This window comes from Sinocyclocheilus rhinocerous, unplaced genomic scaffold (assembly GCF_001515625.1).
Source record: "Sinocyclocheilus rhinocerous isolate Xijiao unplaced genomic scaffold, SAMN03320098_v1.1 scaffold1411, whole genome shotgun sequence".
NCBI classification, from domain to species: domain Eukaryota; kingdom Metazoa; phylum Chordata; class Actinopteri; order Cypriniformes; family Cyprinidae; genus Sinocyclocheilus; species Sinocyclocheilus rhinocerous.
The window spans coordinates 191,451-204,753 of NW_015653601.1; the positions used below are offsets into that span (position 1 = coordinate 191,451).

The window sequence follows — 13,303 nt, forward strand, 5'->3', positions numbered from 1 at the left end:
AGCCCATCGCCTATTTCTGAGGGCAGGGCTTCATAAAAGCAGGAAATGATCAGCGTGTTTCTCAGAGAAGGGACAGAGTGGTGTGGAATAAATGTAAATTATGTGAAAAATAATGCGTTTTTTAAAAAACGAAGCATTAACACATGTTAGACTGCACCCCATAAACACAATCAAGCCTAGAAAAAAAACACTGAACCACCCCTTTAAATTATGAGTAGATTTACAGGCAGTAGTGTCTTTAAAAAAGACGCAAGATGATTTATTAGCACTTTGTGTTTTATTTATTTTTTATATAATGACAAAATGAAAAGCTGAGTCATCTTCCTCAAGCTGTTTGTGCTACATTCCCGATGCTTTCATAGTCTTTCTTTGCATCATGCACCCTTTCACTCTTCCTGTTTCTGATCACTTTTGCATGACGTTAGACTGAATCATCACTGAAGAACTGGATCTTTGAAGTCTGTTTGATTGTTCAGTCATTCAGTCAGTCTCTCATAGAGCTTAAAGCGTCACTGGATAGAATCGTTAGCGATGGAGTGATTAGAAATGTTCGCCTTCACAGTGGATATCACTCAGTATAAGCTCTTAAGCTTCTTATCGCCTATAACTAACAGTTAAGAAGACAGTATATGGAGGATATTGCTAAAATGTGTCTTTTAAATATTAAGCTCTCCAACTGAAGTGATCTAGAAGATATGTGACTGGCTTATCCACTGTGCAGCATGAAAAAGAAGTCTGGGCAATGTATTGAGTATTCGTTCACAATGATTTTACTGGAAGATACGAAGCTTTTTATATAGTAATGTTGTCTTTAGCCACTTATTATTTAGACCGTTTAGTCTATTTGGGCCATGTCAGTTGGGTAGTTTCGCTACCCTTTTTCTTCCTCTCTCTTTTTCTGTATGACAGCATTAAGAGATTTTAGAGACTTGTCTGGTTTAACCTTTTTAGAAAAATAGTAGGTTCAAAATACAAATTCAGGAATTTCTTAAATGTGTTAACAGAAATGCCTACGTGGAATTTAATATTTTAGAACAGGGCTTTGCAAACTTTTATTTGTCAGCCAAATCCCTTTTTACCTAAAATATATGCTTGAAATTACCCCGAGATTTTTATATTTTAATACTTTCACAACACATTCGCATGTTCACAAATCTGTGATGCTGGTTAAAAGTAAAGATGCTGATTGGAAGTTAAACAAATCATGTAGTTAAACAAAGTATTTATTATTTTTTCAGTTTTATTTTAATTTTTAATATAAAATTTGTTTTCATTAATTTTGAACTTTTCGTCAACTCATTAACCCCCTGTATTTTTGCAAACCCCAGTTGGGACACCCTGTTTTAGAATATTGTCCCATAAATTACAGAAAAAAAAGGTCAGTTATATGGTTTGGTGGTCATCGGTGTTATTTTAGCATCATTAATATACTATTATAGTTTTGTTAATATTTAGAATTTTATTTTCATTCATTTTAGTTAAAAGTTTTAGTAATTTTTATGTGTATTTTTGTCTTTTTATAAAAGTTTATTATTGTATTGTTTTAAATGTGTCTATATAGTTTAAATTTTTAGTTTTAATTATACATATTTTTCTACAAAATTTAATAATTATTTTGTCACTATGCAAAATGAGAACATTTGCCTTGGCAACTAGCTGAAATAAAATACGTTTATATATATATATATATATACAGTGGGTACGGAAAGTATTCAGACCCCCTTAAATTTTTCACTCTGTTATATTGCAGCCATTTGATAAAATCATTTAAGTAAATTTTTTTTCCTCATTAATGTACACACAGCACCCCATATTGACAGAAAAACACAGAATTGTTGACATTTTTGCAGATTTATTAAAAAAAGAAAAACTGAAATATCACATGGTCCTAAGTATTCAGACCCTTTGCTCAGTATTTAGTAGAAGCACCCTTTTGATCTAATACAGCCATGAGTCTTTTTGGGAAAGATGCAACAAGGTTTTCACACCTGGATTTGGGGATCCTCCTATATATATATGTTTTTTTGTTGTTGTTTTTTCAGCTGTTTATTTTTATTTTATGTAATAAAAATAGTTTTGGTTTAGTAGATAATTTAACACTTTGTTTTAGCTTTAGTTAACTATAATAACACTACAGAAAATTTATGATAGCGTAATGCCACTATTGACCTCAAAAGTAACATCACTGAACCAGTCATAATCAAGAATTCAACAATGCCCAAGCTAAAAAGATTTCAGTTTATAAATGTTTATTGGTACAGGCAGCACCCGATTCTGCACATTGCCCGTGAGAACGACTACTCGAAGGTCATGATGGGAGATAGCTGCTCACGACTGGCTGTCAAACTACTCCGTAATATCACTGTGGGTCGCGGAGCAGCACTGGCTTCAGATACGGTGAGAAAAGTTTGTTCTGAGCCGTCTGACGATTAAAACAAACCCAAATGTTACTTACATTAACATGAAGCTGTTTTGTAGGGTTTCTCTGATCCTCGGTATGGGGATGTGGTGATAGTGCGGCCCATGAGGGACTATTCATCCAAAGAGATCTCCTGTTACAGCAGAATGTTTAATGTGCCCTCAGTTTTTATCTCAGGACTGGATACCAAGGTGAGAGTCTGTCATCAGGCCAAGAATAATGTCCCCCAGTGGTTCCTACATCAGTGTCATTTCTTCTCTGCTGCTAACATCATTACGCCTTCAGTCATGCATATCTCTTGTGCAACTTCAAATGTTGAGTCAAAGATTAGTTGGGGATACATGTGGTGATACATCACAGCCTGTTTTTCCTGTTGAGTTTGGTACCATGTCAAGTTGAGCTACTGACTAAATAGACCTCTTTGATTAATTCTCATGGAATTGTGCATTTCCAAAATCAAAGATATCTAATTCTCATGACAATTATACAGTAATAAAAAAGATCTTGATAGAATGTTTAAATGAGTATTAAGTAGTATTAGCGTAGTAAATAAGCACTAAGTCACTATGCAAACATCTTTATGGTTCAAAATGGTCTCTGTTTCTTTATACAAAATTTGTTTTCTTGAAATTTTCTTTCTTTCTTTTTTTTTTTTACATTTCTGGTAATGGGAAGATTGGTTCACCTTCTACTTCCTCAAAAAACATATTTGAGGATATGTATTTTATTTATTTATTTATTTTAGATGTTTAAGTCTATGATACCACAGACCTCCTCATTTCCCATGTGGTTTAGCCTACTTAAGCAAGTCGGCAAGAGTGCTAGAGCGCTTTAGATGAATTCCCCCAGTAGGCTTTTAGTGTCTTTTAAATTGTGTACTGACATGGGCAAACACTGGAGTCAAATCTGAGTTGCTGTGCAGTTATTAAAGGGGTCATATGATGTTGCTAAAAAGAACATTATTTTGTGTATTTGGTGTAATGAAATGTTTATGCGGTTTAAGGTTCAAAAAACACATTTTCCACATACTGTACATTATTGTTTCTCCTCTATGCCCCGCCTTTCTGAAACGTGTCGATTTTTACAAAGCTCATCGGTCAGAAAAAGCGAGGTACGGAAATGTTACGCCCCTACCATACTGTGATGATGCCCTGTCAGGCCGGAGCGATGATTCAAAAACATGAAAACCCATTATAAACGAGGCATTCGTTGCATCCAGTGGGGACATAATTATGGATTATAATGACATCTACTGTCTTTTTACGCGTTGCGTTGCATCGCGCCGCGTTAACACAAAACCATGTCTGCATTTGTGATCGGAGAAATGACAAACAACAAGCCCTACTCTACACTGCCCAAAAAACTTCGTCAGTGGCAAATTCTTTAAATATACAGTCTTTGAGTCAGAACAGCCGAGAGTTGCCCATATACCACACCATGTTACAACACAGTAGGGCTATTGCAGACTGAAACAATACTGTACTACATCGATGTTTCCTGGCGGCTCGATTTTTGAGTGGACTTTGCTGTTCCGATTCACATGAACGGTATACGAGTGGAGCGACTGAGCGGAGCGCACACACGCATAGAGCGGGATAATACGCAGAGCGTCACACCACGTGAAAGTGAAACCTGAGCGGTGAACTAATTTTCGGCAGCCGAAATTATTGGCGACATCAGAAATGGATATTATTTAATAGATGCTTTTTTTGAACATTTTAGCAATTAAAAAGTATTAAAAAATGATTTCTTACACTGCACCCCTGCTCTCGACAGACGGCACCCCAGGGTGCCGCGGCACCCCGGTTATATCTGTTGTTTCTTTACCCACTGACTTAGAATATCTGTTGTTTCTTTACCCACATTTCTCTCTCTCTCTCTCTCTGTTGTTTCTTTACCCACATTTCTCTCTCTCTCTCTTTACCCACATTTCTCTCTCTCTTTCACAGATCTTCTTTATGCACCAAGAGCTTGTAACACTCCAAAGAGAAAGGAAAACTTGAAATCGCATCATATGAAAAAAAAAACTACTACAAATAATTGTACATCAGAGTTTGTCTGTGATGGGTTGTTCAGAAAACTCTGGAAATGTGTGTAGACTTTGCAATTCAAATTTCTGATTAAAATTTAATCTGATTGCCAGTTCCAGAAAGTGCTTGCTGTTTTTGTGGCATTCATATATCGGATGATATGCATCTAAATAAAGCCGGTGACTCTCTGCTCAAACTGCTGTACTTAGTATGATATTGACATCCCAAATTCACAACATGAGTTATTCTAAGTAGACTTGAAACTTTGTTACCTGAAACAACAGATCTGATTCCAGTCTTTTTCATCATGATTTGGGACTTGACTCATGAAAATGAAGGCTTCAATGTGAGACTTGACTTTGATGCTGGCGGTTTAACTGTAAACTCCTCTTTCATTTCAGACCCACGATAAAGCCAGCATCCAGCGACTGACGGAGAGTTTCGTCACCAACCTACAAGGCTGACTTCTCCTCCACTGTTAGCACTATCTACAGGTAACTGATCTGAAAACAACGGCTCTGACCCTGAGTTCAGTTGATGTACTCTGATAATTGCATTTAAATTGATGGCTCGACCGGCTTGTCTGACTTGCCCTAATGGTTTCTCTCCAGAACTAGTGAGAAACTTCATACAGTCAGTCATGCCCCCTCGAAGTCAAACTTCTGAAGCTGCCTCCTAGTGCCTGCTGTGTCTCTGTGCTCTCGACACTAAAGCAGGTAGATTATACACCTAACAAAGGTCCTGTTTATGTCACTTGTTGACATCGTCAGAGTTTGATTTGCAGTTGAGATTGACTTATAAACGTTTTTACTTCTTTTTTTTTTTTTTTTTTTCTCCAATATTTGAGCATTTTTCCTTAAGATGTCGGTTTTGTTATATTGCATCCACTGATAAATGGATCGCACAAACTCGCAGAGTCACATAGTGGAAATCAGATCTGTCAGAGAAACCGTAATGAACCCATGGAGTCACGTAGTGGAAGTCAATTCCATCTCAAAGACCTAACTTTACATTCATGAAATAAAAGTGCCTTGGATGAGTGTATGTTGGAAATAATTGAATTCTCTCTTTCTTGCCGATGCTCATTAGTCTCATAAAGCTGCCATCTGACGTAATTTACTTAACATACAAGCACTGTGGAAATAAATGCATCTCCTCAAGTGATTGCAGAAGTGCATAGAAATTCATGGGGCAAAATCCACATCTCATCAACTCAATTTTTAAATGCATCTATTGTGTATTAATGTGTGTGTCATTTGCTGCCAGATAGGACTGTAAATTAAAACAAATTATTACATTTATGGAAAAAAGCTACCATGTTCCAAAAACCATCTTGATCACCGTAAGCTTGTCTTTCTAGTAGGGTTATGAGTTTTGAATAATTAATAATCAACAAGCTTTTTTGCAGGTAAAGCTTCTGCCTTCAATGCTACTTTGGTATCCGAGCAGCTATCCCAGATTGAACTTCAGGACCCGTCTGTAGAAGCACCAGCACGTTCAGCAGAGGAGGGTCAGGGTTGTGGGACCGGAGGCTGCTGCTCCTCAAACAGATACATTCCACCTCACATTTTTTTATTCTTTTTGAAGTTTTAGTTTAAGGTAAGTCAGCAGTTGGAATGCATTTGATGCTATAAGATTTGATTTGCCTCTTTTTACGTTTTTCTGAATTGTATTTCAGGTTGCCTTCACATCAGGACTTGAAGACACTCTTGTGCTACAGCTGTAGACTCACTATCAAAGACATGGTGAGTTTGACAAAAGCTCAGCACTCATGGGACTTTCATGTTGTCCAATCATTGTGCGTACTGTACTCTTCCAATTAATTTTGGTATGTGCTGGATGACATGGCATCACAGCAGTGTCCAGTAGTTTCACATGTTATGTCATATAAAATATTTTTCTATATATAATATATATATATATATATATTACATATAATATATTTTCTAATTACTAATATTCCAATTTGAATTGTTTTACAATCATGATTTTGATTAGCTTAATTTAGAGACTACATGGAATATTTGTACTTCAAAAAAAAAAAGTCACATAATAAGACTATTTATGTGAACATTAATAGACATTTCAAACCAACATTGTATCAGGGAAATAATTATCAACTGCCCATATGTATCAGTAATATGTCAATAATATGTGACCCTGGTCCACAAAACCAGTCATAAGGGTCAATTTTTCGAAATTGAGATTTATACATCTGAAAGCTGAATAAATAAGCTTTCCATTGATGTATGGTTTGTTAGGATAGGACAATATTTGGCCGAGATACAACTATTTGAAAATCTGGAATCTGAGGGTGCAAAAAAATCTAAATATTGAGAAAATCGCCTTTAAAGTTGTCTAAATGAAGTTCTTAGCAATGCATATTACTAATCAAAAATGTAGTTTTGATATATTTACAGTAGGACATTTACAAAATATCTTAATGGAACATGAACTTTACTTAATATCCTAATGATTTTTGGCATAAAAGAAAAATCAATAATTTTGACCCATGCAATGTATTTTTGGCTATTGCTACAAATATACCCCAGCGACTTAAGACATAGCTCTCTAAAATAATGACATTTTCTTCTGTAGAGCTGCTTTACAGCTGAAACTGAAGTCGTTTCATAATTGAAATTGACACTGCCAGTTATTTTCCTGTTTATTACTGTGACGCTACTTTGAAACATCCTGTATTGCATGAATTGCTATTCAAATAAATGTGACTGGACAAAGACTACCTCTAATGGTATGAAAAAAGTTTGTGTGTATATATAGTCAAACCAAAGATTATTCAGACACTATAATTAATTTATGTAAGTGAGGATAGCAAAATAAAGTAAGCTGTGACATATATCCAAAAATTCTTCATACAGTGGACTACCAGTAAAATTGATCAAAATTTGGGACTAAAAATTCTTCAGACACTTTGACCTGACCATTGTTATCCGACATTATCAAGATTAATTTGTTCTGACACAGTTGCACTCAAGAGTTCTTGTCATATTTTATTACCTTTTTTAAAACCATAGCAAATAAACTGATAATGTGTGAAGGTGTCTGAATACATTTTGATATATATATATATATACACACACACACTCTTTTTCACCTCACTGGTGTTGTAGCTTTATGTTGTAGCTTATATATGGGACTTACCTGTTTCTTTCTTTCCACAGATCTCAGATGAAGATGGAAATTAGCGAGTACCTTTTGGAGGACGGCGATGACGATGGAGACTAGCAGATATTTGGTTTAGACTGAAAGTGACTGACAGCTTTAATTCTCTATAGGACTGTAGCTAGGGTTAGCCTTGCTAATACATTTCTTCACCCCATTTAAAACCAAATCATAGAAGCATTCCATTGTAATTATTTCATTATTTGTCTTCATTTGTAAGTCAATAAAAAAAAGTTACCATTTTTAAACATTTTGCAGTTGCATGATTTGAATTAATACATTTGGACTGTATTTATCATCAGGCCAGAGTAATTTGTAAATAAGCCTTCTGTTTTTATCAATATTTAGTAATAATTCAGACTTAACACGATCATTAATACAGTAATTTATTTGTGCAGATGGGCAACATTCTTGATTTCTTAATTTAGCAGCTACACAGCAAGGATTTTTTACAGGCTCACATTTGATTTCTGAATAAAAAAAACAAAAAGCAAAGAGTACTTGTTTGTGCCCTTTGCATAACCATACAGTTGAAATGATTATTCCAGCCCTTACAGAAGAAATTTGGGACACTCATTACACAATGTGTGCACTTAAGACATATACAATTACACAATGTCTTAACCCTAATTCCTAACCGTAGCATTCCAGCACTTAGCGAATGGAAGTGTGGCACTAGCCACCCTAAAACAACATGGCTGTCAGGTTCAAATCACTTGATGGTGTTTTTATGAGGAAAAATTACTTCAAGTGTTTGATCAGAAATTGTAAAACCAGGAACAAAATACTAAATGGCTCTCATCCTAAGATACTTTGGCTTGTAAACACTTTTGCTGTAGTTACAAAACAAAAACAAAGTTAAAATGAGTGAAAATCTCACAAAACCCTTTGAAACCATGTGTGGGTCATATTTCAATCCAAAATCACAAGAACTTACAAGCACTTATATACTCTAGAAAGAAAACGCGGCCTACTTGTGAGATAAAATAATTAATACTAATCTTAAGTTTGCATGCCAATTTCCATGCCAATTAAGCACTCAAAATATTTTGATTTCCATGCTATGGAAGTCAGTGGGGACAAGCAAATGTTTGGTTACCCACATTTTTCAAAATACCTTTTTTGTTCAACAGAAGAAAGAAACAACTTGAATGTCAGTAAATGATGACAGAAATTTCATTTTTGAGTGAACTATCCCTTTAATAGTCATAAAAAAGGAAATACTTCTATATAGAATATCATTTCCTGTTACTTTGGGATAAAGTATGACCCAGACATGGTTTTGCGAGATTCACCCTAATAGTGTTTGAATGTCCTACCATTCTGTGCCCACTGGTCACTAGGACACTGGATTATCGTCTGCATGTCCTTACGGCTAGCGTCTGAATCACTCACATTGAGTTGCTTTGAGAGAGGCAGATTTTCAAGCTTGCTGACAAAACTAAACACAGTTCAGGCAGAATAACGCACAGAGGCTTAACCTGACCCCTGAATCATCCAACTTATACAATGTCACAAGCTCACAAGAGCAGTAAAGCTCTACTGGTTCCAGCCGGCCTCAAGGCCAAAGTGGGCATTAAAATGCAGCATGTCCATCCATGCGATGCTGCGCCAATCACAAAACGGTTTCAGTCTTGATTCTTTTCTCTAGTCCACTTGATCATGGTCTCTGGAGAGCGATAGAGGAAGATGAGTTTGGAGTAAAGCTCTTCCTCCTGCTCCAGTTCTCCGGTTTCCCGCACTAGGAAAATGTCCATGCATAGTTTGAGGATGCGATCCACACATGGCAGTTCCTCAAACATGATGGAGTGAGAGATCTCGCTGAAAAAGCCTCGTACAAATTTGCCAATGACCAAAACCACCGACACATAGAGACCCATGATCCTGAAGGAGGAGAAGAGAAGTATTTGCAAGAATTTAGAGGAATATTCTGGAACATATAACACTCATACAATCAAGAAATCAAATGTTTTACAATTGGGTTTACAGTGAATACAGTAATAGCCTGCACTGAATCTCATGAAAGGAAAAAAGGCTGTGTACCCGTATCCTGCTAGAAAGCCCAAACTTGGAGGGCTAACTTTGTCGTTAAAGATGACCATAGGTAGGACGTCACAGGACCCCTTGCAGTCCGCAATGCTGATGTCCCACCACTCCTGAGCTCCAGTGGTATTCACAGAGGCTTCTCTCATCAGAGACAAAGTCACATCTTGATATCCCTCCTCATCACCTGCCAGGACAAAATAGCCAGAATAACATTTCACCTTTTCCCTGCGTGGTGGAATATGTGGTGGAATGTATAGATGTTGATTCCACCCTGTTATGCCACATTCTGCTGTTATGAAAATGGCAACTAATTCATTATATAACAAAATTGGCAACACTTTACAATAAGGTCCCATTAGTTAATGTTAGTTAAGACATTACCTAACGTTAACCAACAATCAATCTATCAATCAATGAATCTATCTATCTATCAATCAATGAATCTACACTGAACAAAATTATAAACGCAACACTTTTGTTTTTGCCCCCATTTTTCATGAGCTGAAGTCAAAGATCTAAGACTTTTTCTATGTATGTAAAAGGCCTATTTCTCTCAAATATTGTTCACAAATCTGTCTAAATCTGTGTTAGTGAGCACTTCTCCTTTGCCAAGATAATCCATCCACCTCACAGGTGAGGCATATCAAGATGCTGATTAGACAGAATGATTATTGCACAGGTGTGCCTTAGGCTGGCCACAATAAAAGGCCACACAATAAAAGGCAGTTTTATCACACAGCACAATGCCACAGACATGCAAGTTTTGAGGGAGCGTGCAATTGGCATACTGACTGCAGGAATGTCCCAAAAACAAAAGTGTTGCGTTTATAATTTTGTTCAGTGTATCTATCAATCAATGAATCTATCCATCCATCCAGATCTGACTATCTATCTATCTAATATATAAAATTATGTATGATAGACCAAGGAAGATTTGGATATTTAAATTTTAATGTGCATATGGATATTTAAGTTTTGATGTACATTTGAAGAATATTTAAGTTGGATGTACATACAGTATATGATGTTACACATTGTTATCAGTATAAATTAATATTCACTATGTCTCAAACAGGGTGGAAATCCCTCACAATTCATTGGAAACAAATTGGGGGAAATTCACTAAGAATGTATTGTGCCTGACTAAAACACTAAAGAGATGTTTGAATCCTTTTTACCATCATACAGCTGGTTGACAGGTTTGGCTTCAGCTCCAGTAGGTGCTCTGATGTAGTTAGGAAACATGTGCGGCACATGCCTACGAGAGAATTACAGAGATGATCAAAATCAGAGTGAGTCCAAAAACAAGGCCGTAAACATGTCTTAAACACTGGGGGAAATTATTAAGAAATAGAACAATGAACTATACACTTTTATTTGTATACAGTACCTAATATGTTGAAAATGCAAAACGTTTCATGTCACATTCAGTTAGGAATTACATGAATCACATGAATTATACCATATTTTCAATTAAAAACATCAATATCTTGGATGGTACTGCCGGTTGTTTAACATTTCTATCATAAAACAGTTGTCAAATATTAAATGTTTCATCACTTCCAACTTACCACGCTCTCTTTCAACATTAAAACTGACGCTTCACAATGGAATTCAGGCTCTGCTTCTGTTAACTCTAAACCCCGCCTACTTTGATTTGAGTGGCCATCTCAATCATTTTTACATTGATGAGCGTTGTTAGACCTCTGAGGCAGACCAGCTTAAAAATTTTACTTTTAAACCTTTTTGTCATCCTAACAACAAACAGAGCATTACGGAGTGCCAGGGGCGGCGCCAGAGAATTTTGAATGCAGGTGCTGAGGGGGCGCTAGATCTTTGACAGGGGAAGCTGGGCAATTACTAATAATAATACTAATAATAAACAAAAAAATGTGTGGGGGTGCTATGGGGGTGGTTTGGTCTTTCTTGGGGGTGCTGAAGCACCTGCTAGCCCCTCCTTAGCGCTGCCCATGCGGAGTGCAGCAGAGCAGTGCAAGAATTTTAAATATTGGGTGGGGGAAATTTGGCCATTTCTAATTATTGGGGGGGAAATTCTCTCTGTCTATGGTGGTTACATCCCTGTGCAAAATAGACACTTGCTAAATAAGAGTAAGGGACGTAAGAATTATTATGATAACTGCAAAGTTTTAATAATCATTCTAAATGTATGAGAATCAGAAAGTCCACACTAAAACAGTAACGACACAGAGGAACGTTATCGGTGGAATCACTTTCAGATTGCAGGACAGCATATATATAGTCTGGAAATGCATGGTTAAATTATTTTTATTAGTGACAACGTTTGATTTGGGAGCTAGGTTATGTGGATGAAACTAATTCTAGATGATTTTGGATGGATTCTATCAAATGTGGCCTACTTCGCTACAGATGAGACCTGGATGGTAGTTGAACACTTGAACACGTTTAAACAATTGTTTACTTTCTTCCCCTTTGCGAGTAATTTTCCCTTTTTAAGAAGGTTGAGAAAAATGTGCGTTCCCTTCGCCATAAATGCGATGAGCTGCACCGTATAGCAGTGAAAAATAATTCAGCTGTTGTTGCCGAGACTTGGTAAATGTTGATATTCCAGATTCGTCTGTAAATTTTCTTGGATATACACTGCATCAGTGGGATCGTGAGGGCATTATGAGATAAGGACATGACTGCAGCCGGCAATGAGGCCGAAACCAGCACAGCCAGTGCAAGAAGGCTTTGGCTTTTTAATTTTACTTAACATTATTTTATTTATCCATTACACTGAAGAGACCTTTTTGAAGGATATTGTTTTTTTGTTATGTAATTTTGAGGTGTTTATTTTGGTTTTAGAAAATAAATGTGATTGCTCTTCTCACAAATCAACTCTTTTCGTGTTTTTGTTTCATGCTTTCTGTGCCTTGCCCTGGACTTGTATGTCACTTCCTGTCTCCTGTGGTGTTTGTAGTCCGTTTGCTCATTGGTTCCACCTTGATTAGTCTCCGCAGGTGTGTCTTGTTATCTTGTTAAGCTTGTTAGCCCCGTGTGTATATATATAGCCCTAGTTTTTTTTTTAGTTCCTTGTGAGTTGTCGAATGTAAAGGTGCCATAGAATGGAAAACTGTATTTACCTTGGCATAGTTGAATAATAACAGTTCCGTACATGAAAATGACATACCGTGAGCCTCAAACACCATTGTTTCCTCCTCCTTATGTAAATCTCGTGCATGCAAAAGACCACTGAAAAATTGGCGAATCAGAACATAACACCAACTGTGACGTTACAGTCGGGATCACTAATAGTTACGCCCCCAACATTTGCATATACCCGCCCATGTTCTATGCCAGCCGCCAGCCGAACCTGCACAGCCGAATCATCAGAAGTTCTGCGGGTATTTTGAAGAAACAAGCGAGGATAATAGCGAAAATGGCAGATCATGGAAATAAATGTTATGTTCCAGGCTGTGCAGGGATGGGTTGGTGTCTGTATTCAGTGTATTCAGAAAAACAAATAACACGCATTCTAATAAAATAACGTGAGCCACTAAAGGGACATGGTTAGCTTGGTTAGCTGCGTAGCCTGTTACATTGAGCACGTGTGATCGCAAATCTCGAAAGTGAAAGTAAAAAGCGATCGTACATTATGCAGCTC

At 36.7% G+C, this 13,303-nt stretch overlaps 1 protein-coding gene and 1 pseudogene across 1 annotated transcript in view; one reads left to right on the forward strand and one right to left on the reverse strand.

Moving 5' to 3' along the window:
- Positions 1-7,806, forward strand: part of LOC107716507 (cytoplasmic tRNA 2-thiolation protein 2-like) — an 11,731-nt pseudogene extending 3,925 nt beyond the window's left edge.
- A 979-nt stretch (positions 7,807-8,785) lies between these two features.
- LOC107716500 (piezo-type mechanosensitive ion channel component 1-like) overlaps positions 8,786-13,303 on the reverse strand; it is a 71,350-nt gene continuing 66,832 nt past the window's right edge. The window contains exons 46-48 of the mRNA XM_016522979.1: positions 10,857-10,936; positions 9,676-9,862; positions 8,786-9,516 (exon numbers count right to left, since the gene is read on the reverse strand). Coding sequence (XP_016378465.1) covers positions 9,261-9,516; positions 9,676-9,862; positions 10,857-10,936 — 523 coding nt within the window. The 3' untranslated portion in view covers positions 8,786-9,260. The remainder of the gene's footprint in view (positions 9,517-9,675; positions 9,863-10,856; positions 10,937-13,303) is intronic.